Consider the following 26,090-nt stretch of genomic DNA (forward strand, 5'->3'; position numbering starts at 1 on the left):
GTTACTGGAGGGAACAACTAAAATAATTTTTTGAACTTTCACCTTTCTTTATCTGGATGGCCAACTATGGTGGTTTTTAGCATATCCCCCTCTCTCAAATAGTTACACTCCCTCCCTTTAGCCTCGGCTAAAACCATGACAGGTGGGCCTCAGTTCTGACCCCACAGAACTCCAGAAGTTACCCCAAAGCCTCTCAGAACGTTCAGAAAGAAGGCCACTCTACAAAGGCACCTCTTTGTGCACAGTGCTGTTCTGAGAAAGCGGTCATCATTCTAGTGGTGTCCTTTCCCCGTGTTAACTGAGTGGCACACATGCCTGGCCCTGATTCTGTGTTCTGTTCTTGTGCTGTGAACGTTGTACACATTGGCATCTCAGTGGGACTCATTGGGAATTAAGAGCAGACAAGAAATCTGCACTTGCATCTTATACAGAAAGTCCTAGATACTTCAGGAAATCCCAAAACACATTGATGTTGTCTTGTTCTTTTCATTGTCCTCAGTGCCAAGCTAGCGGTCAATGTGAACATTCCTACAGACAGACAAAGAAAGTAGCCCCAAGTGTGGGGGTGCTCACCTGCAATGCTGCCACTCAAGGAGGCTGAAGCAGAAGGTCACAAGTTTGAGCCCACCCTGAGCAACACAGAGACCCTGTCTCAAAAAAGGAGGGGTGGGGTATAGTTCATTGCAGAAGCCCTGAAAGAAAATTGATACAGATAGATAAGGTTAGCCACTAAGAAAAGTAGGCTATTTTGGGGTTAGGGTAGCTTATGAAACCATGGTATTCCTCTTCAGTAAGCAGCCTAACAAATCCAGACGCACAAAAAGCAGGGTTTAAATTTTGTTTCCCTTCATAGAACGACCCTGTGAAAGTCAAAGTCATAACTTGTGTAGTATTCTTGCCAGAAATGTTCAGCCTGGATTGAATAATGAGGAAATGACACAGTCGGATAAATCTGAATTGTGGCATTTTGCAAAACAGCCACACTAGAGCCTTTGGAGATGTCCGGCTCGGGGAGACAGGAAGCGGGACAGGTCTGGATGAAGGAGCTGGATGAGTTCACGGGGTGAACTTGGGGTCCCTGCTCGGACTCTTGGTGGGTAAAACAGCTGTAAAGAATATTCCTAAGACAGTTTTGGACGTTTAAGTACAAAATACATACATGTCTGTCATTGTTCAGTTTGTCAGGTATGATAATGTGGGGAAATGTGTCCAGTGTCAGGTGGGTGTGAATTGTTGGGATGACTCAACAGAAGAATAAGGGTGTGTGTACACTTTTATGCATAACCAAGCACATAGACACAGGAGAATAAGAAAGCAGGCATACCAAAATGTTTAAAAAATAATTTTAAAAGGTTAAAAGAATACCCTGTGTTGTGTTTCTGATCTTTAATCAGCATCTCCGAATGAAAGAATGGCTTTGTGGAGAAGTGGCTCTGCACACGGCTAACAAGAGCACGTGCAAGACTCACACAGAGCACCTCTTGGGGTGTGGGCTGTAAAGTCATCAGTTGACATACATTGCTCTATCTGCTTTACCTGTGAAATGTTCGTAAACAAGTCTTCGTGATATATCCAGAATGAATAGAGATTTATTGATAATTTTCAAGCCTTTGGATTGAGCTGCATCCCCAGCCTTTTTCATCTTTGATTTTTGTTTTGAGACAGGATCTCACTGGCCACTAAGTTGCCCGGGCTGGGTCCCAGCTCTTGACACTGTGTCAGCCTCTGTGCTGGAATTGCAGCTGTGCACCGCCAAACCTGGCTATGTGAAATGTTTTATTTATCAGAAAATCTTTCTGGTTTAACTCTTAAGTGCTCCAGTTGTTTGAGATTCTCTGTCATGTGCTGAAAACTGTCTGAAGATATTCTGAGTACCGCCCCCCCGCCCCATATCCTGAAGATCCCAGCACCTGCTGATACTGTACCCAGAAGATCATAGTGTGAGCAGACTGTCCATGGCCAGTTAGCGTGCCAGTGGGCTGCACCTGCCTTGTCAGAGAACTCAAGTCTGCTTCACAGTGAGGTGTCCCACAGCTTAAGTAAGTTATAGTGCTTCTCGTGAGCTGTGAGGGAGGCATAGGCAGATGTTCGTGGTTTTATCACTGTGATGGTTAAAGCTGACATTCAGCCAGCTTGAATGTCCCACTTGAGAAGAAATTTAAGAGTGTTTTGAGCTGTCTGCTCAAGTGTTTCTCCTCTTGTAAGCATGATGTTAGCTGCTCAGGGTTGAGATTTGGAGGGATGGCTGTCAAAGTACAGATGTTTGTGCAGTGAAACTGTGCACCTCTGACCAAGCTGCTGTGGTTCAGGAAATGATAGATGGTATTTTCATGTTCCCGTGCAGAGGGTCAAAGTGCCACAGTGGGCCCATGACAGTGAAACAGAGCAGTGTTAGCCCTGGAAGGAAATTTATTTCATAGCTTCAGGGGAAGTTGGGCTGCCATGAATAGGCTTTCTCTGTCAGTCTATAAAAATACTGTTTGTAAGGCTCTGATGTCTGTGACGCAGTCCACATACAGGAATTGGCAGAGGGGCACCCTCTTAAACAAATGTTGGGCAGCCACAGCAGTAAGTCTGGTGCGTGACCTTGGATGCTTGTACAGGAAGCATTGCTCGGGACAGAGATGCCAGCGGAACCAGAGGGGTCTCTTTCCTCTGTTTATAAAAGTTTTTGTTAAGTTTTATTAGTACATGTTTGCAGTGCATAACGATTACATTCATCATGATGTTTGTAAACTTGATGCCTTTTTAATGGTCTTAGACTATATGCACGCACAACCCCCCAGTCTAAAGCATTTTTTGTGTGTGTTAGAATTATAAATTCCTTTTTTGTACCAGGGATCAAACTCAGGACCTTGGAGCTTGCAAGGCAGGCGCGGTGCCAGTGAGCTAAGTCCAGAGCCCAGAATTATAAATTCTTGTAATCAGCAGTCACTCCATTGTATTCACTTTTAAGTCCTTCAGGAACACATGTGTGCACACAACCCTATCTGTACAGTTTACATGTGGCTGTCATGGATTTGGGAACAGTGAAGCCACTGTTCACTCTTGGAGTTTTCTTTCTCTCCTCCCTGCACAAAGGAGAATCTGCCCTTGGCTTCTTTCCATTAGTTGATGGTGCAGTGGAGGAGACTCATTTTTCCAGACTGGACCAGCAAGGCACCTTTCTCTGAGCGACTTCCAAGGGAGAGGCTTCTGTTAGGAAAGAACATAAGGGTTGGAGGTCCTGTTGTGGGGCCTCCAGCATCATTCAGAGTTCCTTAGGCTGTAGGTTTCTCAGGTTCACTGTAGCAAAGTTGGAGTACAAATCTTCAACCCTCAATTTTTCTCATCCCAGACAGCATGGAATATAGTGCATTTGTCAAAAATAATATTTTTAAAAAGAAGTCTTGAAAACCTGATAAATGTATAAAAGTGAAATTACATGATCAAAGAAAAACATGGCATAGTCAAAATACTAGTGAGCGCAGTGGGGAAAGCCCTTGCCCTGGCCCCCTAAAACAACGAGAGCAGTCTGGGGGCACCAGAGTAGACTGCCAGGGGACTCTACTTATTTTGATAGGAAGCTGATTTACAAGTCCCGCATACAGAAAGCTGTCTTGGAGCCAGGGATTTAGCTTAGTGGTTCTACCACCTGCCTTGCAAGCACAGGGTCCCCAGTTTGATCCCCCATACCAAAAAACAAAACAAAACAAAACAAAAACAGAAAGCTGTCTTCCGAACAACCCTCACTCGGTAGGAGAGGGGGTTTCTCCCATGTGAGAGGTGCTATTTGTCTTGGGCCCTTCGAGGGCCAGAACAAAGGAGCCAAGTCACTGTAGCTGAGGCAGCACCACCAGCAGCTTCCATGGATACAGGCAGAGTTGGGGAGGGGTGGTCACCCCTCCATCTGCCGCTCTGTTTTGTTTACACTAAATTAAATACTGCACGTCATCACACAACGCATTTATAACGTGGTGTCACCACGAAAAAACTCAATTTATTATGCAGAGTGAAAAATGTTTACAGTACCAGTGTCTTACAGAAATTCAGTTTATAAACAAAAGGAGAATGAATTTTTAATCTGGGCTTAAAGTAAAATTTACATTCTTCTGGTTGAAAGCTTACTTCTTCCAGACTGCAGCACACTAGGTAGAACCTTCCTCAGCTGGCATGGAGGAGCTGTGTCTGCCCTGAGCCTGGGGGTCCTCCCCCCGCCCCGAGCTCTCCCCTGCCTGCTGCAATCTCAGGGGGCTCTGAGTGGAGGAGGCAGTGCAGTATGGCCTGGGTGTGCATCTCTGTCCCTGCCTCAGCACACACTGCAAGTGCAGCTGTCGCCCGGCACCTTTCCCACCCACCTCCTCTGCTGACCCGGCAGGCCGGCCCTGGGCTCTGGGTCTTAGCAGCCCCGGCTGCAGTCCTCTGGGTGATTGCGTGGCGACTTGTGTGGAAGGCCAGGCCTGAGCAGCAAGTCCCCCGGCCCCAGGCAGGGGCCCTGCAGTTGGGCCGCAGAGGACAGTGGCCAGGAGAGCCACATGAAGAAGGCGAGACTAAAAATGGATGTTTGCCCACTGTCTGGCGCCTTGCAGAGTCCTGCCCTTCTGGCGTGTCCTAGTCACTTCTGCCTTCACGTTTTCACAGATGCTGACCTGCTATGGGCACATGCCCAGGCTGCTAACCACGCTCATGTGCACTGTTCCTGATGCTTTGAACCCACCTTGTCGCTGCTATTGCTAGTGCAAGCAGAGCTTTTCTGCAGGAGTGGGTCTGGGCTTGCTTTTTATGGACAGCACTGGAGATTGAATGCAGGGCCTTTGTGCTGAACTGCGTTCCCAGCCCTTTGAGACAGGGTCTCACTGAGGTGCCCCGGCTGGGCTTGAACTTGTGACTCTCCTGCCTCAGCCTCCCAGAGTGCTGGGAGCACAGGCACAGAGCAATGTGAAAGGTAAACAATTGAAAGCAACACATAGCACACACATCTGTAACTGAGTAGCAGGGCCAGCCCCAAAGTAGATGTGATGGGTTCATCCTGCACTGATGCAAGAGGCATTATTGTTCCTGCTGTCTGAGTCCTCCGTAAAAGATTGAGAAACCAAACGTGCCGAGTCCTTATCTGACTGGAGTTGGAAGTGACACTGGCAGAGGACACGCTCGGGAGGACACTGCCTTGCTGCCTTTGTGCAGGTTTCAGGCTCCTGAGCAGGCGGCAGCTGGAAGAGCAAAGGCTTGGTTTCCGTGCTCCCGGCGCCATCTCTGCCTGTGGGTCTACAGCCCGACGTGTGAACAGCTGTGTGCTCCTGGGCATTTTCCGGACGCCAGCCGGTCTGCTGGCCTTTCTGCCCAGTCTGTATTTGAGGGCCTTGAATACAGCGTTAATATCGCTCCTCCGGGCCTGAACTTGGCCATCTTCAGAGATGACCCAGCCCAGGAAGTGGGTGGTCTGAAGCCCCTGGGCAGAGAGGACACCTGCGGGACACGCCTGCACTCGCAGACATGCTCACGACTGCTCTCCGTTTCTCCCCCATAGACCGTGCCCAGAAACACGAGCTAAGACCACTCAGGCCTCCTTTGCTGGGCTGGTTGGTGCAGGCTGACTGCGTGGCAGCTTACCCACTCCTCCTGCATCCCTTTCTGACAATTCCAGTCAGCACCACGGGTGTCCCAGTGAGAAAGTCCACAGCGCCTGGCCAAGCTGCTGGAGCTCTCTGGCCTGAGCCCAGCCTGGCTCCTGGCTCCTGAGTCAACCCCACCACACACTCCTGGTTGCCACAGACCCCAGCTTCTCTGGTTCCTGTCCCGTTTCCATTTCTGTCTCTGAATATGGGTTCTGTTCTTTCCGTGGCCTCCATCCTGTCTTCTCAGGCTGACTGCAGGGTCACATTCTCCAGGGCTGCTCTTCATGAAGCCCCTCTGTGGATGCTCCTGGGGTTTGCAGATGCCTTCACAGCAGCTGTCTGTCCTGCATGGCATTTAACTACAGCCTTGTCTGCAGTACTGCAGTCTAAACAGTGCTCAAGGGCAGCAGATACTGCAGAAACTTTCTCATTTTGCAGGCTGAGCTCTAGGAAGTTGGTGATGCAGCCACATACCCAGTCAGTCCAGGGTCACAGCCCAAATCCTCAAATGCTGAGCAGCTCTCTGCCCTACAGAATAAGCACCTACCAAGGACTCGGCATTTACCTAAGCATTTAACAGACAAAGGTTACTTCATCCCTGATTCACAGCTGAGGAGACCCCCACCAGCAGCCTGGGTCCCCCCACCCCCCGCAGACGCAGAGGTGGGCTTGGGACACGCAGCCCAGTCTCAGTGTTGTTCCTTACCGCACGCCCACTGTCTGTCCATCAGTGTGTCAGATCACACTGCACGCGGATCCTGCCCGAGGAACGCCCACACCTGGACTGATGTTCACGGGTTCCTCTTCCCGCAGCCTCCTGAGGTGGACGCCAGTGTTCCCACCACACTCAGTCTAGAGAGCATAGCTGAGGTACAGAGATGAAGCTGCCCTGCCGCATCACACAGTAAGGAAAGCAGAGTGAAGCCCGGTCCCTCTGTGCACGTGGCCGAGCTCTAACCACAGGGCCACACAGCCCCATGGCTTCTTTGTGCAGAACCATCAGGAAAGTTCTCCACATCCTCTGCAGAGGACAGTGGCAACAGCAACGCCTGATGCGGGTTTTGAAGTTTGTCTGAAATGCATGGATGACAACAGCAGTCCAAGCCAGCACTGCTTTATGCTCACCCTGGCTCCGTGTGTGCGGCCTCCCACAGCCCAGCCGCTGGAGCACAGGGTCGGGGCGCTTCGACATGAGCGCCATCTGGTGCCAGAGAAGAGAGATGCGGGTTTAAAGAAAAAGCGGTGGAAGGCGTGGGTTTGTTGCGTTGTCTTCAGGCACAGGTTGCGGTGAAGAGTGGGCGTATTACAACCGCCTGTGTTAGTAACTTCAGAAGCTGCTTAAAGATGCGGTTGTGCTGCTGCTGTTAAATAGTGTGCAGTTGGAATGGAACTAGGCGGGTTCTTGGTGAGTCAGCCTTTTGTGGTGGTGGTTGTGGTGGCACTGGCCACATCCCCAGCCCTGTTTAAAGCCTTTCGTTTTGAGTCAGTCTCACTAAGCTGCCCTGGCTGGCCTTGAACTTGTGATCCTCCTGCCTCAGCTTCCTGGAATGCTGGGATCACAGGTGTGTGCCACCACATGTGCTCGAAAGATTTTGGTATTACAGAAATCTCATTCACCTTCATTTTTATTGATCAGAGTTGTAGTTACTGCGGGTAATAAGCACCTAATCGTAAAAACGGGATGTAATCAACAGATTGAATTAATTTCCGTGTCCATCTGCTTGCCCTCAAACTCTTCTGTATTTTGCTTTAATGAAACAATTTATTGTTCTTCTACTAGAGAGGGAATTTGTTGTTTTCAAGGCATTTATCGTCAGGGATGTTTCTCTGTTAGCAGATGTGAGGTTAATTATTAGATTAATGTGGACATCGCAGGGAAAGGTGGATATGCCCTGGAAAGGAGTTAGGAGCTCCAGGATGTGGTTCCAAAGCAGTGAGCACCCTCCTGGCCATGAACAGAGAGTGGAGCCCTCAGTCACACATGTAAATCGGACACAGACTCAGGAACCTCCTGTGAGGACGGCAAGTGGCATCAGCTCAGTGTTTGCTAATGGATAATTTATTGATACCTGGATTCTGGATCTTATTTGCACGAATGTCTTTGGTATTGGTTCTCAAATTTGTTAAGGATACCATATTTCTGGTGCCACCTTTTTTGTCCTCCTAGACAACCTGACTCTCACATAAGAACTGTACTACCATCGTTCTGTACGAAGTATTTAATAGGCAGTATTTCATTTACACTTAAAATCCCAGCAGGGGAGGGCCTAGACATCTCCATCTTCCATGTCAAATAAATGAGGCTCAGAGGGGTGAGAAACTTGCTCAAGTTTATGTGATTGGTAAATGTACTCGCAGGCAGCATGCTCGTGTGTCAGTCAGGCTCCTTTGGTGGACTGGAATCTGGAGCAGGGGTCCTGTCTTTCCGCTCCCACCGCTCTCTTACAGGACCAGACTTTGGCAGCTATCTGCTAAGTGTGGTCTTGGGGACCCTGTCCGTTCTGACTGTCCCGTGACTATAACTGGGTGCAGGAGCTGGGGGTAAGGAGCTCAGGTAGGAGAGCGGGGCCGTCGTTGCGCCCGGGGAGGGGATGCAGGACCTGGCTCAGGCTGCGCCAGGGGAGAGCACTTTGCCCGACGGAGAAGCCTCAGCCACACTCATGCCCTGCAGCGCTGCGGAGCTGGGAGGCCGCGTGCCCAAGCCTTCAGAGCGGCCTCACGTCTGTGAGAGGGACTTCCGGGCCCTTTATCTCCGTACGCTGCCCAATCTCGAAACCAAAGCCTGCCTGTTGGAGCCGGCACCCTGGACCCCGAGAACTGAGTGGCCGCCGCTTGTGCCGCGTGCTCCGAGAGCTGCCCAGCTGGCCCTCCAGCCTCTCGTCCCTCCCTCTGTAGAGAGGAGACTCTGCGTGTGGTGGCTGCCTCCCCGCTGGCTTCCCGCCCCAGAGCGCGCCTGCTGCGTCTGCAGTCATCCAGCACCCCCAGCAGGTCCCGAGGTGGGGCCCGACTCTGAGCAGGGCTGCGTTGGTGCGGGTTTGGGGTTAGGCTTGTGCATCCACCTGTGTTTAATATGCTCGTCCTAAATGCTCTTGTTTCTTCCTCTGAGTCCCTAATTCTGTTAATTACCGGTGTCTGCCTTTACACTCACTGCCTGACAGGGCCCATTTTAATATTAAGAAGGTTTAGAGAGAATGAGAAACAAGGGCCGGGATATAGCTCAGTGGCGCCACCGCCTGCCTCCCAAGTGCAAGGTCCCGAGCCCGATCCCCGGTATGAAACCAAACCAAACAAAAAGATACATCATGTACAGGCACAGATTCTCATATTGATACCTAAAATGTATCAAAAAATTAACGAATTAAAAAACACTAAGATGGCTTAACATTGAGGCCTGTGGTCCCTGGCTCCTCTCTCACGTTTAAGGAGAGTGCACGAAGTCGTTCAGGTTGTTCCGGTCCCGTCAGCAGCCACTGTGGTGCGATATTTGGGGGCGACTCTAAACCAAGAGGAGCTGCAGCTTGTGCGCCCCGCACCCCGACCCAGCTGCCCCCCGCCCCGAAGGCCCTGCGGAGAGGCCCCCTCGTGCAGGCGGGCGCGGTTCCTCTGCCCTGAGAGTCTTCTTCCGCAGTGTGCCCTCGGGTGTTCTCTCCTGGAGAGCAGCTCGGCCGTGTCCTGCGTCCTGTGCCTCTCTGGATGGGCAGCCGGTTTCCCGCCTGCTGGCCCCCCGTCTCCTGCTGCGGGTGGCACCGTGGAAGGAGCTTGGGCGACGCTGCTCCTCGCCCGGGCGGCCCCACTTGGCGTCGGGACGCTGGCTCCTGCATGGGGCTCGTGGTCTGCGCCAGCTGCCGCCTTCCCGAACACTGTGCCTGGGGCGCCTGTCCTGTCTTCCCCCTGGCCAGGCGCTGCACGTCCGGGGGCTCCGCACGCCTCGGTGGCCAGGTAGACACGGATGTTTCTCAAGGTGGGGCCGTGTAAGGAACCGGAATGCAGGGAGCCTACTGGATCCCTTTGTTCCGGCGAGGGGCGTCACGGGGTTGAACCCAGGTTTCAGTTCACTGGTTGCTCAGCAATGTGTTGGAGGAAAGAAAGACGAAAACAGACCCTAATAAAGAAGCGCTCATCCGACCGGAACCTCCTGAACGCCAGCACTTCAGCGCTGAGCGTTGGCGACTCCTCGAGCCGTGCAGCCCCTGTCTGCTCCCTGCTGAGCACAGCGCCAGCCGGAGTCACCGAGGAGGCAGACCGACGCCCGTGGGCAGGGCGCCCGGACTGGCTAACCCGGCCGCTGGAGCTGTGGTCACAGAAACGCCCCAAGCTCACAGCGCGGCGTCCTGTGAGGTGGGAATGCTGCACGCTTTTCTGTCTCACCTCATGAAAGGCAGAAGCTGTGCCTGAGAGCGCCTTGTGACAGCCTCATCAGATGAGATACCCAGGGTACTTCTGCAAGATGCTCATGTCAGTAGGGCTCCTCCTTCCTCTCTCAGAAGCACTGGGGTTTTGTAAGTTGTAGGAATTTTTCTTGTGGTTCTAATTTTCTCAAAACAAGTGGAAATTGTGTATTTTATGACATCTTTTTGATTCATTTCAATGTTAAATATTAGAATATATTTATCAGTTTCTAAAATATTTATACATAATCTTGCCAGGGGTGGTGGTGCACGCCTGTCATCCCAGCACTAGGAAGGCTGAGGCCAGCTTGAACTGCATAGTGAGACCCTGTCTCATAAAGTAAAATATTTATACAGAATCTTAAATTGTTTTGGAGAATTTCATAAACCACACACTTTATTTTTTAATTTAGTTTTTATGCTTTAATTTCAAGTCCTTTTTCTGTACTGGATAGATGTAATAAGCATGATTTTTCCTTAAAAATACTGACTTTACTTCTGCATTGTTTTGGATTTTGTTTTTCTGTACTGGGAATCAAACTCAGGATCTTGCACTTGCCAGGCAGAACAGTGCCTCTGAGCTACGTCCCCAGCTTTTATGTTATTTAAAAAAGTAGAGTAGAAAAATACAGTATTTCTGAATAGTATTTACTTTTGTTCTAAGAAAGTACTTTACAGTTAAATGTCATCACGGTCATCTTTATTTTTTATATTTGGGGTTTTTTTTTGACACAGGGTATCACTGTGTAGTTCTGGCAGGCTTTAAACTTGAACTCACTATGTAGTCCAGGCTGGCTTTAAACTTACAGCGATCCTCCTGCCTCCAGCCTCCTCAGTACTGGGATTACAGGCATGTGTTACCACACCCTGCTGCAGTTATCTTTAAATGTTTTTTATATTATTAACCTTCAATTTTTTTTTTTTTGGTACCGGGTATCGAATTCGGGTCCTTGCGCTTGCGCAGCAGGTGGTGAAACCACTGACCTAAATCCCTGGCCCTAACCTTCAATATTTTTTAAAGTAAATTACCTAAGATTGTAACTATTTACAGTATTTCCTCAGAGTGCTGAAAAAATGCTGGGGAATAGACTTTCTTTCAGTGCTGCAGTAGCTGTTGGACTCCAGTGGAGAGAGCTCCACCCCCCTTTCTTGGTTACTTTCCTTGACTTTAAAATGTAGACTGACTCCAAGGGCACCAGAAGAAGTAAGACTTCAGGTCATATAAAGTCTTGAAGGGATCGAAGAGTACCGGTTGTCATTTCCCTTACCTTCGGAAGAGAAGCAGCCCGTCACTGCCCTCAATGAGACTGCCTAGCGAGAGGGCCAGTGGGACAACCTCTGTGAGCAGCGCCAGCTGAGGCTTGTGCAGTCAGGGCCTGGTTGCCTGGGTGTGGGGAGGAGGCGCTGGTCCTGTTGCCTTCGGCATCTCTGCTGCTGAGCAGGCACAATAGAGTCGTACCAAGGTGAATGCGGAGTCATGCACGACTAGGGCAGAGAAGAAAAACGTCGCTTTACTTAGAACTTTTATGCAGTGAGAAGGCTTTTTTTGGCTGTGTGTAGTGGTGCACACCTGTAATCCCAGCACTCCAGGAGGCTGAGCAGGAGGACAGCAAGTGCAAGCCCAGCCTGGGCACCTTACGACCTAGGGAGACCCTGTCTCAGAATGAAAAGGGTTAGAGATATGGCGCTGGGCAGAGGCCCTGGGTTCAGTGCCCTGTCGCCTCCCCTCGCGCGCGCGCGCGCGCGCACACACACACACACACACACACACAGTTTTTAACCAAGAATCTAGAAAGGCTCTGTCCAGAATTCTGTTCTCACCCAGAACGCTGGCCCTGATGATTACCTGTTGGTTTCTTTCTAGACCCCAGAAGAAAATATCACGTGAGGCTGCTGGCCTACAGTAGCATCGAAGAGGGCTACCAGGCTGACCAGACTGTCAGCACGCCAGGATGTGTGTGTGAGTGCCCGTGCCCCCCCAAGTCTGACTACTGGAAGCCTGGGTGGGTTAGTTACTCCCTGCTGCCTTCCGGTGTCTTGAACAAGAAGGTGCTCAGAAGGAGGTACAGGAGGTCTTTAAATTATAACTACCTACTTTAATTTTGCAAGCAAAAGACCATTCGAATCTTAACTGGAAAAAGCAACCACGGAATACCCGCACACTGAGTTTCCCTTGTCTGCTTGCACCCTGGGGGCCGTAGTTTCTCTCCACTGCTCTTCCGTGTTGTTGGTGCTAAAGGGGATGTTGTTCTGCACGTGAGTCTTCTGCTGTTTCCGAATGGCTTTGTTAGGAGTTTGGCTCTGTCTGTCTGTGTTACGTGTTGATGGCCTGTGACTCCTCGCCACACTCTTGGGCAGAGCTGAGAGGATGAGAAATGTCCGTCCCACTGAACGTCTCTGGTGGAAGAAAGACCTACAGCCAGCGTGGGGGTCTCAGCATGCTGCTCCTTTGCACACTAACTGTCGCGTCACGCATGTGAAATGATGTTCCTTCTCCACAGCCGTGCGTGACCGCGTGGTCCCTCCACCGCCACCACCCCACCATCTCTATGCAAGTGCCAACAGCTCCTCTTGCGTCTTCCTGCACTGGAGGAGGCCTGCGTTCACTGCCGCACATGCCGTCAACTACACCATCCGCTGCAACCCCGTGGGCCTGCAGAACGCCTCGCTTGTGCTGTACCTGCAGACGTATGTAGCTGCTGCCCGCCGCTTGCTCTGCAGTCCCTCTCACACTTCCTCCACCGGGCCTGGGCCAGGCCTCGGCTGTGCATTCAGGCCTTGGGTTACTTTCAGAGGCCAGGAGTTTTGCCTCTAATAATTTTATCACACTCAGTTCTCAGAACTGCACTTTTTCACATTAATGTACATGTGATTTTTAAATTTTTCTCAGCCTCATGCAATAAGATTAGGCAAGGAGATATTTTCAGTAGCTGACCTTAGCATGTTTAAAGAAAGAAACAAAAGACCATTTTCTTGCTGGCATCGGAAAACAGCCTAGCAGTCATTCTTTTTTTCTAGGCCAGAATTACAAAGGCGTCCATTAGGACGCCTTGAAGAATGATGATATTGCAGCATTTCTCTCATGTCTATTTCTGGTTTCCTCTCAGACGCTTGCAGTCTTATTTCTGTAGGATGATCACCGGTAGTGCTGTAATACATTAGGCTTCCCTTGTCATCTCAAAGCTGTTTTTAAAGAAAATGAGGAGCTGAAGAATTACATCAGGCTGACTTGTTGGTTGAAAATGCTGGCAGTCTCTTAACAGCTCCAGTACTCTCTTGTAGATCAGAAACTCACATGCTGGTTCAAGGTCTGGAGCCAAACACTAAGTACGAGTTTGCTGTCCGTCTGCATGTGGAGCAGCTCTCCAGCCCCTGGAGCCCGGTGGTCTACCATGCCACACTTCCGGAAGGTGAGCAGAGTGGCTCCCCGTGTATTTTCTCTTTATAGAACTTCAGGAAATGCTTCAGATGCATGACATGTTGAGGATACCTCTGTGTCCCCCCTTCCAGTTGACGTTTCTGTGTTTTGTTTCTTAACTTTTGAAATGTTTTCCTTTTCTCCTAAAAAATTATGCAAGCAAATGGGCTCAGGGTTGGTGTCCCTTTGAGGGAAGCATCACATACTCTTCAGTCAGTTGTGCTGCTCTAGGCCACACCCACAAAACTGAAAAAGGAAGCCACCTAGTCCTGATCTTGGTCAGTGCCAGCAGCCCACAGGGGCCAGTGGTGGGGTGGTAGGGGTGCTGGGGCAGGGCTACGGCTCCCTGAGCTCTGGCCAGAAGCTGAGTCTGCAGCGAGCGTGAGGACTCTCAACCTCCGAAGCATTGCTGTTGCATTTGAGCGATGCCCAGCCCGGCTGGGAGTGTGAGAAGCACAGGGCTCCCGCAGGAGATCTGGTGCCGCCTGTACGCATGTGCAGCTCCCGTGCCACAGTCTCTGAGCTTCAGGTCCTGTCGCTCTTCAGGAATACTGATGACTAGTCCCGGCTTGCTCTGTAAACTCACCGGTTCTCCACTGAGTGGAAGAGCTGGATGTTTTGGTCTCAGAAGCAGCTTCAGAGGCCTCCTAGATGGGCCTTGCTTCAGCAAAGTCCTCGAGCTTTGGTAAGAACCACAGTCTAGATTCAGGATAATAGCACAGATACTGCTGTGTGACGCTCAGATACTGGGCGGGAGCTGTCAACCGTTCTGCTCAGCAGCTTGGCAGACTTGTTTCAGGAGTCCTCGTTCTTCCCTGTCTGGGAACCTCCCCTTCCCTTCTGTGTATTTATTTTCGAGACAGGATCTTGCTTTGTGGCCTGGACTGACCTCGACTCCTGAATTCAAGGGCTTCTCCCACCTTGGCCTCTCCAATAGTGAAACTACGGGCATGTACCGCTGTGCCCAGCCCTTTGTTGTTGCTTCTTAATCTTTTAAATTAAACATGAAGTGACATTTGCTTTTTAAAAGAGGCAGAAATGATACTTTAGTATTACCACTATTGACCTTGAAGATCTAAAAATGGCGATGTTTCGCTCTCTTCATAGCGGCGTCTACCTTTTCACTGTTCCACACTTGCCAGCCTGTCACAGGGAGTCACATGCTTTTGCACCATTTATCCTAGTGAGGCCGTACGTCCCTCGTGTGTACACAGCGCCAGCAGGGCCCCCAGTTGGAGTGAAAGTGACACTGATAGAGGACGACACCGCCCTGGTTTCTTGGAAGCCACCCGACGGCCCTGAGACAGTCATCACACGATACACGATCCTGTATGCGTCCAGGAAGGCCTGGGTTGCAGGCAAATGGCAGGTCCTTCACCGAGAAGGTAAAGACATCTCGCAAGAGTGAGGAAGTTATTAAAAGCAAAATGTAGTGGTGCAGGAAGTGAAGGGAGAGGAACCTAGAGTTTTGAATTTATATGTGTGTGTGTGTGTGTGTGTGTGTGTGTGTGTAATTTTTTTTGGGGGGGGTACCGGGGATCAAACTCGGGACCTTATGCCTGTGAGGCAGACAGCAGAACCACCGAGCTAAATCCCGGTGCTTCAATTTATATTTTTGTGTATGAAGTATTGAATTATTAAAGATTTTAGCTTTACTCAGAGCATTGGGAAGCCACTGGCTGCTTCAGGACGATCATTCTTCCTGCGGTGCCTGGGAAAGGCTTGCTGGAGAGGACAGGGACTGAGTGTGGCAGTGGTTCAGGAGAGGCCTGGTGCAGCTAAAGTGGGGGAGGAGCACACGGGCCTTGGAGGGGAGGAGGGAGTGCCCGGCAGAGATGGGACTGTCCGCCTGGGGCAGGCGCTGCCAGGGGAAGCCCTGTTGCTGCCGGCCAGTGAGGGCTGAACAGGCTCTCTGCACGTCAGTGTCCTCCCTGTGCCTTAGTAACGCTGGGCTGGTGGACTGTGGCTGGGGACTGAAGCTTGCGCCCTCCAGTACTGAGCTGCATCCCTGGCCCTGCATATTGCACATTTTAAACACTGGTTAATTTTTAGCTGAGAAAAACTAAATCTCCAAACTCTTAGCATTCTTACTGCACGCGTTTATCACTATATCCTTTTAAAAATCTTAAATCTATCATTTGGACAGGTTCCATATAGCAGATTTAGATGATCATTCCTTAAATAGTACAACTTCATATTTTCGTACTTCCTTGATTCAGACGTTATGCTGGGAAAGGAACTGTTTGCCAAACAAATAAATCTTAAGGATTTCAAAAAGGAAATGAGGCAGCCCGAGCTACATAGTGAGCTCTCGGCCAGCCTGAGCAACATAATGAGACCCTGTCTCAAAAACCCTGTTCGTGCAGTTGTAAAATAAGAATATGACAACTTTAGCCTGGAGTTTTGTTGTTTTTTGGTACGGAGCTTGAACTCAGGACCTTGTGCTTGCCAGGCGGGCATGGCACTGCTGAGCTACATCCCTAGCCCAAGCTGGAGTTTTGATAGTTGTGTATTCCTATTTTTTATTATTGAGTAATGATTTCTTGATCATTGAAGAGACTTGAAAATGGTGCATACCTGTCCACTGATGCTCCTGTCTTTTGTCTGCTGCTGTCTCAGAGACCCCAGTAGAGCTGGGATAACAGCTTGATTTTCTACCACTCCAGCTTTGTCATCGTCAGTGGGGCATTTCTCCTGTGCTCTCTCGTGTGGACTTCATGCCAGTTTTGACAGTGTCTGAGAAGTCTAGAAACAACAAAGAAGGGGTTCAGAGTCAAGGAGAGGAGAAGCCAGGGCCAAGCTGCACCTGCTAACGTTGAGTCATGGCCACGACCTCGCTCTGCCTGAGTCTCGGCTAACCAGCCTGTGACCCGGGAGCCCTGAGCATGATTTTAGAACATGTAATTCAATTTAAGTTTCTTCCAAAGTGGGTTATTGACCCAGTCTGTGACCACATGACAAGCTTGATGTAATGAGCTGTCCTAAATATTAATAAGGAATTTTGATTATGTGAGCATACATCCTTGAGACTCTCCCTCATTTGTATCTGCCTAAAAAGAAACAAGATTTTGTTTTGCCTCTTATCAAAGGCATCCATTGATGAATTTTGGAAAGAACTCAGAAAACAGCATTTTTCCTCAGTGGCACCTCAGTGGCATCACAAGTTTGCACAGCCATGAGAGCCACGCTGAAGTTAAGTGCACAACAGAATGCAGTTAGTGCTGCTGGGCGCAGTTGATCAGCAAAAAGCTTCTGTCCTTTGTTGAATGTAGCTAACCCTAGTGATACAGAGAGCACAGGTAAACAATACAAGTGAAACCAATTGAGCATGTTTTTGAAAGGGGAAAATATTGAGTTGACTTACCCACATTTAATCAAAAAGCAAAGAATACAACACGATATTTAAAGAAAGAATAAAATGTAAAATTGTCTTTTTTTTTTTTTGGTACCGGAGATCGAACTTGGGACCTTGCGCTTGCAAGGCAGGCGGCGGAACCACTGAGCTATATCCCCGGCCCTAAAATTGTCTTTCAAACCTAAATATCAGAACTTTTAGAGAGGTGATAGTGTAGAAAAGGGTGAAGAAAGAAGAGTGTCAGTTTCCCAGTCATGTAACTTGGTAATCTTACACATATTAAGTTTATACATATTTCTATACATATTCAACTCATGTACTTAGCACCAAGTGAAGCAAAGTGTTTTCATGAATCAAAGCGTAAATTCTACAAAGAAAGCTACAATGGGGAAAAGATAGAAAGTGGTGGAGACAGTGGGGTCAGTGCTCTTGGGAGAAGTGGTGGCTGACCACAGCTGCATGAGCAGCACAAGGGCCCTGTGGCAGAAGTGTTGGGGAACTGGGAAGCCAGGGAGGCGAGAGTGAGCAAAAATGGCATTTAGAAAAGGAAGAGGCCAACCAAGGGCAGACCCTGCAGACCAACCGCACTGTTTGAGCTGTGGATTTATTAGAAGAGAGACTTGGATCAGGTTTGCATTTTGAAAAACTGTAGCCACATGAAGAAAAGCTAATAAGGAACTAAGAGTGGCCATTTAGTAGGCAGGGTTTGGATAGGGATGATCGTGGTGAAGGTGATGGAAGCGACTGCAGCATGGGGCCTTGTGGCCCACACCCGTCATCCCAGCACTCGAGAGGCTGAGGCAGGAGGACGGGCACAAATTCCAGGCCAGTCTGGGCTGCACAGTGAGTTCAAGGCCAGCCTGCACCACAGAGTGAGACCCTGTCTTAACCCCCCCAAGAGGCTGCTGGAAGTAACCTGAAGGAAGAGCAGACCAGAGTCCATGGCCGATCAGCAGTGGTGGGGAGGCAGGGCCTGTGGGAAGAGAAGCCACATTGGAGGGGGGGAACCAAGAGTTGGAACGTGTTAATTTGAGATGTCCCTTGGACAGCCACAGAGGCCGATTAAGCAAGGAAGAGGCTTGGCCTGGAGAGAGAACTGAGTCCTCAGTGTGAGTGATGTTTAAGCGTGTGGAGCTGAAAAACGGTCACTTGAAGTGTCGCTGTCCTGCTGGTAGGTTCCTCAGTCCAGACAGTGTCACCCAACAGTCCCGAGGGCCGAGCAGCACTTAGTGCAGAGCGAAAGCAGGAAGCGGCATTAGAGCCCCCAGGTGTTGGACCCGGGAGGTGCCTGCAGGTTGCAACAGGAACTCTTTGTCTAGGGGTTTTATACACAAAAGTGGCTGTATCTCAGCCAAGGTGAGGTCAGCCTCTGGGGTCACAAGCAAGGAAGTTAGACGCAGAAGTGTGCCTGTAGGAACTCAGTGGCATAGCAAGCATACTTTTGCAAGCACCATTGATTGTAACTTTTCCGAAATTAGCAGAACAGAGGCACTCTTCAGCGGGGTATAAATGGAGGTTTGGTGGTTCTGGTTCTCTACCTCCTTGTTTTTACCATGTTTCTGGGCAAGAAATTCTCACCCATCCAGTGCAGCTGTAGTTTGTTGCCTCTGAGCCCTGGCCTTGGCCATGGGGTCCTCTACTGAGTCACCAGCCCCGCCTGTGACCTGGCCCTTCCCTGGCTCCCTATCCATCTGCAGAACCCCCAACACTCCTCTCCCACCAGCCGGCATCACTGAGAAATCCTCTCAGCTCCCCACAGGGTTCTGCTCATCCTCACCTGACTATTCAGACTCCTGCTGGAAGCCTCTCTGGGAAAACAATATGATACCTGACCCTTAGAAAACAGAACCTAAGCCTAAGCAAGCCTGTATGGAGCGCTCAAAGTTCATTCTCCCCAGGTCTTTTGCCACCTCCTTGTTTCATGAAGAAGAGGACAGAAGAGAGAAAGGTGAGGCTGTGTCCAGCCCAGATCCCTAGCCACATGCCCACGGCCCACACGGGACAGGGACCCAGGGCCTCGACCCCCAGGCCCTGAGCTCATCATTTGAGATGCATAGGTCTCCGGTCATGAGTAGCTCATATTCACATGGGTGTTCCTGTGCATTTACTGAGAATTATCTTGTGCAGAGCACTCAGTAGCCACCCTCAGCTGTTCAAATAGGAGAAAAATGTATCCACCAGGAGGGGAAGAGGGAGAGTCTGGTAAGAGAAAGCTGCTCTTACAGAGTACGAACACTCGCTCAGGCACTGGCAGCTGGTAGTTTATTCCTCCTGAGGATGGTAGCAGCGGTGAACCATCGTCCCAGGAAGAAAGCACAGCCAGCCACATGCCCCACAGCACAAGTGCTCACCTGGAAGCCCACCGAGGCTGGGTGCTTGTTGGTGCAGCCTGGAGACTACTGCCCTGTCTTGCTGGGAAAGCCCAAGTCTAGCTGAAAACTCGGATGTGCAGAAAGTCAGTAGACACCTAACCGCCTGCCAAGGCTGGGATGCTGACTTAGGGTGCAGGGCTCTCAGACACCTGGAGGATGTGGAAAATGCCTTGCATGTGCTCAGGTGAACCAGGATGTTAGTTTCCTTTTGTCTGCATGAAGACACTGTGGACAAAAGTGAGTGTACACACACCGCTGACCCACTTATAAAATTTGATGAGACTTTCCGATCCTGGTAGTAACTGAGATTTGCCAAGCGATTTTTAAGTCATGTATTCTGTGATGAAATAGAAACTTTACTTATATCTCTATTTGTGAAAAAACCAGAACGACCCTCCTAGTGAGTTGTAATGTGTCACATGCATCTCTGTTTTCAGTACATCTGCCCAGAGCCTGGTGGCAATAGGTGAGGGAGCTTTGTGGTTCTAACGGGGGTCAGTTTGCTCCTCTCACAGTTGTTACTCAGATGCCTTGCACTCTTCGGCCAAGTTGAAACCAGAGAACATAAAAACAAGTTGCCTCATCTCCTGACCTCCGTTCCAAGGTCACCCACTCATCCTTGCATAGTGAGGGAGCGCCCAGTGGGATGTGCCCCAGCCTTGGCGTGGGCTACACGGGCAGTGCTAGACTGGCTCTGTCTGAGCTGCTGGACATCAGGATTAACTCCGAGGTGCAGCCACAGAAGGAGACAACAGCAAGCTCTGTGCAGGAGCCCTCCGCACGCTCGCCCTCAGATGCTGAATATGCTGCATAAATTCAGAGCGTGTGAGGCAGGTGGCTGTGGTCCTTCCGATGGCTGACCTGAGATCTCTCCAGCATTCTGAGTTCCAGTGGAACTTTGCATTTGCTTTCCTGTTTACTTTCGAGAAATTGTGAGATATAACCCTATGAAAGACATAGTCATTCTTTCAGAAGGAATTGTGTTGTTTCTAATTTCAGAAGGAGGAACAAGATCATCTGCCATAGCTATTACCATAGTGGATCAAACACTTCCAGTAAGGAAAAAAGAAAGACTCACACTGGGTTTTAAAAGTCTGAAATCTAATTGTTAATCTAGGTTCATTCCGCATACCATTCTGTCTTTGTGTGCATATGCTTGAACTATTCCATAATTAAATGTCCTTCATGCCATTTATATATGACATATATATACCACATATATCTCTATATCTACAATCAAAAATGTGTGCTGCTTTTTAAAGACTCCTACAGTAATTTAGAGAAGGGTCTGTGGGAATGTGCATAGTGCAGCGTTAAGTGCAAACTGAGACAGAAAAATGCACACAGTCAGTGCATGTGCTTGTGCATACACACCAGTACATTAAAATGCCATCAGTGAGGAATCATGACTTCATATTTATCTTTATTTTCTAAATGTTGTACAGTGGAAGTATCACCTTCAGAGTCAGAAAAGTATTTTTAGAGTAAAGGGCCATGTTTGTGTGATGGTAGCAGCTTCCTAAACTTGTCATTGATGTATCTCTAGGGGCAATCACCATGGCTTTGCTAGAAAACCTGGTGGTGGGAGATGTGTACATTGTCAAGATCTCTGCATCCAACGAGGTGGGAGAAGGGCCCTTTTCCAACTCTGTGGAGCTGACAGTGCTTCCAAAGGACCCTTCGGGATCAAATCAGAGGCCCAAGCGTTTGGATGCTGCTGATGCCAGAGGTGTGTAAACCACCAGTCACTGATTCTTCTTAAGGAAAATAATTATCAGGTCATTATGCTTTATTTCAGCTTCTACTGCTGTCAGGGCCTGAAACATACATGTATGTGCTTGTGTGTTAGGTTGGTGCTGTGAGGTTCTGATGCTCTGGCGCCACGGCTCTTCTCTGTAACCCTAGAAGGAAGCAGATCCACCTCAGGATTCATGGCAGATTTCAGACTACTGCGCCCCCATGACTTCTTTTCCTAGCTGAGCAGCCTGCAGGACAGAAGAGCTGTGTGCACATGCGCGCCCACACACATGCATATCTACACATGTGTGAACTGCCTCCACACTTCTTGGAGGCTGCAACAGCACCACAGGGGCTCTGGTGCTCTGGCTGAGGAGAGGCTGGTTCCTATTATGAGTCCAGAAAAACAGGAAACAGCCTTTCTGGGAAGGGAGCAGCTTCTCTGCAGAAAAGCAAGCAGAAAATGCATCCTTAAAGGCCACTCCTTTCAGCTGTGCAGTTGTGGTCTGTCTTGAGCTTGGGGACCAGCTACCTCCTGTTCAGGGTGTGTGTGTGTGTGTCTGTGTGTGTGTGTGTGTGTGTGTGTGTGTGTGTGTGCGCACATGTGTAGGCACGCACATAAGGAGAGGAGATCTGCAGTCAGATTTAAGGCCAGGAAAGAGGTGAACACAGTTCCCTCCACATCATCAGGGAAGAGGAACACATCACAGCTGCTTCTCAGGACAGCTGCTGAAAGGGTCAGAGAGCAGCATCATGGGCACAGAGCCCAGCCCAGACCTAGGGACTCAGTAACAGACCTGTCTGCTCCTGACTCTGACACACGTTACAATTTAGAAGCACTGTCCTAATGGATGTCAGCATGAACTAACATTCAACATCCAGATCTGCTTTTAAGGTAACATGACAGGAAAGCTTTTCTTCAATACATCAGAGAGCACCTGTGGCCAGGTGGTGGACACACCTGTAATCCCAGCTGTTCAGGAGGCTGAGGCAGGAGGATCCTGACTTGGAAGCCAGCTTCTGTAGCTTAGTGAGACCTGATCTCAAAATATTTTAAAAACATTTTTAAGTAAAGGGGTGCAGATGAATCTCAGTGGTAGAGTGTTTGCCTAGCATGCACCCCTAGGTTCAGTCTCCCAAACCATGCACTCACAGAGAATATATTTTGTGCCATTAGTAGTGTAAATTATGAGTTTATGTTCCTCTTTGGTATAATATGATCTAAAACTTGAATACTGGAAGATAAAAGATCTCTGAAATTGATGCGCTAAGATTAATTCATGCTATTGTTTAGATATAAATAACATCAAAACTTTTCTTATGAGATGAAGAAAAATTATAGGAAAGCGAATACCTGAGAATTCTGACAGGAGACTCTTCCTCTGACTGATGCGAGTATGTGTGCCCCTGCAGTGTACTCAGGGTATTACCATCTGGACCGGAAGTCGATGACGGGCATCACAGTGGGCGTAGGCATTGCCTTGACCTGCATCCTGGTCTGTGTTCTCATCCTGATATGCCGGAGCAAGGCCAGGTGCGTTCCCTGCCAAGTTACAGTGACCACAGCCAACAGTGAGGCTGAGCGTGTTTGAGTAACGGGGCCTTTCCCCTCTGAGTGCACTGTTACTGCACTATTACAGCTGTGAAAGTGTGCTCATTTTGTAGGGAGCTTATTTTATTGCCATTCGAAAAAATTATAGTGCCTATTAAATAATCCAAAATTAGGACCCAGTTTCCTCGTTTCCTTAGTATTTTGAGAAATACAAAGTATATTCCCCAGATTAGTTGTCATTGTTAGCAACACCTTATCTCATGAAGGTCCCCTAGTTCCTTTCCTGTGTATGCAGCAGTGCCAGAGAGCCGGGGTCACTGGGACAGAGCTGCCAGCCAAGCGTCTCCACTCCCCTAACAACCAGGGATTGCTCAGCTGTGCGCCCTGCCAGGCTCACCTGCTGCTGACTTTGGCTTAATTTTCACTAGTAACTTGCTCTCAGTGAGCTTGACTGTTTTTAACCTTTTATATTTTGGCTGTTACTTTCCTTAATTTTCTTAAGGTTCTTTTTAAATTAAAGCAAATTTTTTTAGGTAACCTCCATCACTGGTCTCCCTCAATTGGTGTAGACTCTTCAGTGTTCTGGTACTTATGCATAGAGACACTTTTGGAAAACCTGTCGGTTAAAGAGTTAGTTCTGCTGGGTGACATATGCCTATAATCTCAGCACTCAGGAGGCTGAGGCAGAAGGACTGCCTTGAGTTCAAGGCCAGCCTGAACTAGCAAGACTGTATCACAAAAAACCAAAAATAAATTAAATAAATTAGTTCTAACATCTTTTTGCATTTTAAATGGCTTATTTGTATTGCCTGCTTCTCACTGTGAATTTTTAAAAATAAAATCCTTATGGACATTGTTTTAGTGATGCCTAAATTGCAGTACTCTTGTAAACTTACCATCCTCAATTGGCAAGTGAATCACTAGGTTAGTGTCACAATCTACAGAACTGCAGAGAAATAATACAAAGTTTTTAAAAGTACAGTTCTGTACAAATATAAATAAGCCACAATAGTCAATTACAGTACTTGTAAATATTAAGGCTCTTAACGCCTGTGTCATCTGTGAAATGAGAAGATTCTTGTCCTCCAACCTTGCAGGAAATCATCTGCCTGCAAGACAGCGCAGAACGGAAGTCGGCAGCTGCCCCACGCTGGTGCCTCCCCGACTCCTGTGAATGAGGCGGGGAAGAAGCTGGACAGAGCCATCGAAAACCAGGAGTCCTCAGTGCCAGTGATGGTGCCACACAGCTTCATCGATGCCAAGGTACAGGGTGCGAGGTCGGCACACTGCCCAGGCCTTCCCTCCAGTGTCTTCCCTTTCTGCGTCCGATTAACTTGCCAGAAAGTGTGTGCTGAAAGTTGTGTGCAACTCCCCTTAGTGAAAGACTTGTAGGATTATACCCAGATCCTTGCTTACATAAAATGTTTGGGGAAAAGAAGATGGGAATATATAAAAGACAAAGGAATAGAGAACAAAAGATGTAGAAAAAGCGTAGATGCCATTAGATGCGATTGTGCCTCTGAGACATTATGGCGTTAGTCTGCACTATAACTTGATGGCCCTGTGTCTGCTGGACAGACTCCTGAACCTCCTGGTGTGAACACATGTAAAACTGTGGACCATCTGGCCAGATGTCTGAAGACCCTTCCGGTATGGCCTAAGGAAGCTGGAACAGTAAATCAAGTCATGGGGCATCACCCTAGCTCTTGGCCAGTGCGTGCAGGGGAGTATAGCAGCAGCATGGAGGACACCACCTTAAAATCGGTCCCGCCATGTGGTGACATAGGCACAGCACAGCATCACCACTGCTTCCAGAACCTGTCTGCCGCAGGTCGGTTGTGGGCCAGCCCTAGACTGCAACTCGCTGGCCAGCCCACCACTGCTGTGTGGCCCTGCCTGAACTGAGAAGGCTTTCTGATATTTTTAAGATTTGGGGGATGAGGGGGTGCAGCATAGACCACCTGTGGCCTGCAAAGCCTAAAATATTTACAGAATGGCCCTTTACGGAAAGTTTGCCCGACCCTGCTATAAATTGTTGTTCTCCAAGTGGGAGGGGTCGGGAAAAGAAAAGAAGGGATAGGAAGAAATATGAGAAAAGGAAAAAATGGAAACAAAGTTTCTGTAAATAGGGAGGGGTGGAGAGTTTGAAGGGAAAAAATAAGTGCAAACTCTCAATGATGCATGTCAGCATATCATATACCTAAAATATACTAATAAAATTAATGGAGAGAAAATAAAACAAATTCTCCAATCATTTCTTAAAATTTAGAATAACAGGACTATTTAAAATTTTACTCAATTTTTATATTGAATTTTATAAAATTATATTTAACAGATGCATTCTACTTGTGTCTAGCACAGTGCTATCTGTGTACATCAGGAATAAATAATGTTTTATTTTTCGGTACCAGGGATCCAACTTAGGATCTTCGCTTGCCAGGCAGGTGCAACACCACTGAGCTGGGTCCCCAGCCCCAGAATAAATAATGTTGATTTATGCTGCCAATAATATCTTATCTGCCCCTTTTACACATTCTAGTGTGAATTAAACCTTTCTGCTTACTTCAGATTGATCTAAAACTTGTAAAGAAGTATAAATCACATTAAGATCTACATGGCTGTTATTACTAGTTGGAAAGCAAATGTGAGAAGGATGAGGAGTGCCAAGTGGGGAGGAAGGGGCGGGTTTAAGTGCAGGGGACAGGAATAGCGGGGTCTGGCGAGGAAAAGCACTGGCAACTTCACAGCTCCCTGGTTGGCTTAGGAGCCAACTCCTTGGGGCTCACCATTTGGTTGAGTGTGTGGCCTGGCATGTTTTTCTCTCCCCAGTTGCTTTTTTAAACTTTCAGTCATACGAAAAGGTTGAAAGAGTAATGCAAAGAATACACAAATATGCTTAATATCATCTCATAATTTCTTATTTATATATTCTTTTTCTTGCTATATCATTTGAAGATTAGTTTTGGAATCATTACACTTTACCCCAAATGCTTCAGTGTGAATATGTTTTATATGTAAATCTGTTTAGAATATAGTTTATATGATAATATATATTAAGAATAGACCTGCTCTATCTTTGTGATCACTAACAAATACCCTGAAATGCTCTATGTTGCTTGTGTAAAAGAAGCAGTGGCCACTGGGCATGGTGGCACACACTTGCCATTCCAGCTACCCAGGAAGCTGATGCAGGACGATCACAAGTTTGAAGCCTGCCTGGGAAATTTAGTAAAATAAAATCGAAAAAAGGGCCAAGTGTGGTGGCACATACCTGTAATCCCAGCACTCAGGAACCTGAGACAGCAGGATCACTGTGAGTTCGGGGCCAGCCTGGGCTATGCAGTGAGACCCTGTCTCAAAAAATAAAATAAACAGGGCCGGGGATTTAGCTCAGTGGTTCCAGCCACGTGCCTCGAAAGCGCAAGGTCCCAAGTTCGATCCCCAGTACCTGAATAAATAAAATAAAATAAACAGAGAAAGGGTGGGGCTGTGTATGTAGCTCAGTGGTAGAGAACTTACCCAGCATGTATAAGGCCCTGGTGCAATCCCAGGTTAAACACACACACACACACACACACACACACACACAAAAGAGAAAGATAATAGCAGTTTCTGTGATCATTTTTTCTTTTCACATTTAAAAATTTTGTGTACTACTTGTGATAAACTGAAAT

At 48.5% G+C, this 26,090-nt stretch overlaps 1 protein-coding gene and 1 long non-coding RNA gene across 3 annotated transcripts in view; one reads left to right on the top strand and one right to left on the bottom strand.

Moving 5' to 3' along the window:
* Prtg (protogenin) overlaps positions 1 to 26,090 on the top strand; it is a 103,667-nt gene that overhangs the window by 68,659 nt on the left and 8,918 nt on the right. For both annotated transcript variants that reach the window (XM_021260749.2, XM_021260743.2), the window contains exons 12-18: positions 11,847 to 11,942; positions 12,484 to 12,670; positions 13,265 to 13,392; positions 14,585 to 14,785; positions 20,674 to 20,856; positions 22,278 to 22,398; positions 23,514 to 23,679. In XM_021260749.2, the coding sequence (XP_021116408.2) occupies positions 11,847 to 11,942; positions 12,484 to 12,670; positions 13,265 to 13,392; positions 14,585 to 14,785; positions 20,674 to 20,856; positions 22,278 to 22,398; positions 23,514 to 23,679 (1,082 nt within the window). The remainder of the gene's footprint in view (positions 1 to 11,846; positions 11,943 to 12,483; positions 12,671 to 13,264; positions 13,393 to 14,584; positions 14,786 to 20,673; positions 20,857 to 22,277; positions 22,399 to 23,513; positions 23,680 to 26,090) is intronic.
* Positions 484 to 26,038, bottom strand: LOC147830523 (uncharacterized). Its single transcript, XR_015450724.1, has 4 exons — positions 25,688 to 26,038; positions 15,978 to 16,145; positions 11,251 to 11,467; positions 484 to 692 (listed from the first exon to the last, which is right to left on the bottom strand). It is a non-coding gene; the product is annotated as an uncharacterized LOC147830523 (long non-coding RNA).

This window comes from Heterocephalus glaber, unplaced genomic scaffold (genome assembly GCF_053883595.1).
Source record: "Heterocephalus glaber isolate CG9 unplaced genomic scaffold, H.glaber_assembly_v1.0 deba00000122, whole genome shotgun sequence".
In the NCBI taxonomy this organism is placed as follows: domain Eukaryota; kingdom Metazoa; phylum Chordata; class Mammalia; order Rodentia; family Bathyergidae; genus Heterocephalus; species Heterocephalus glaber.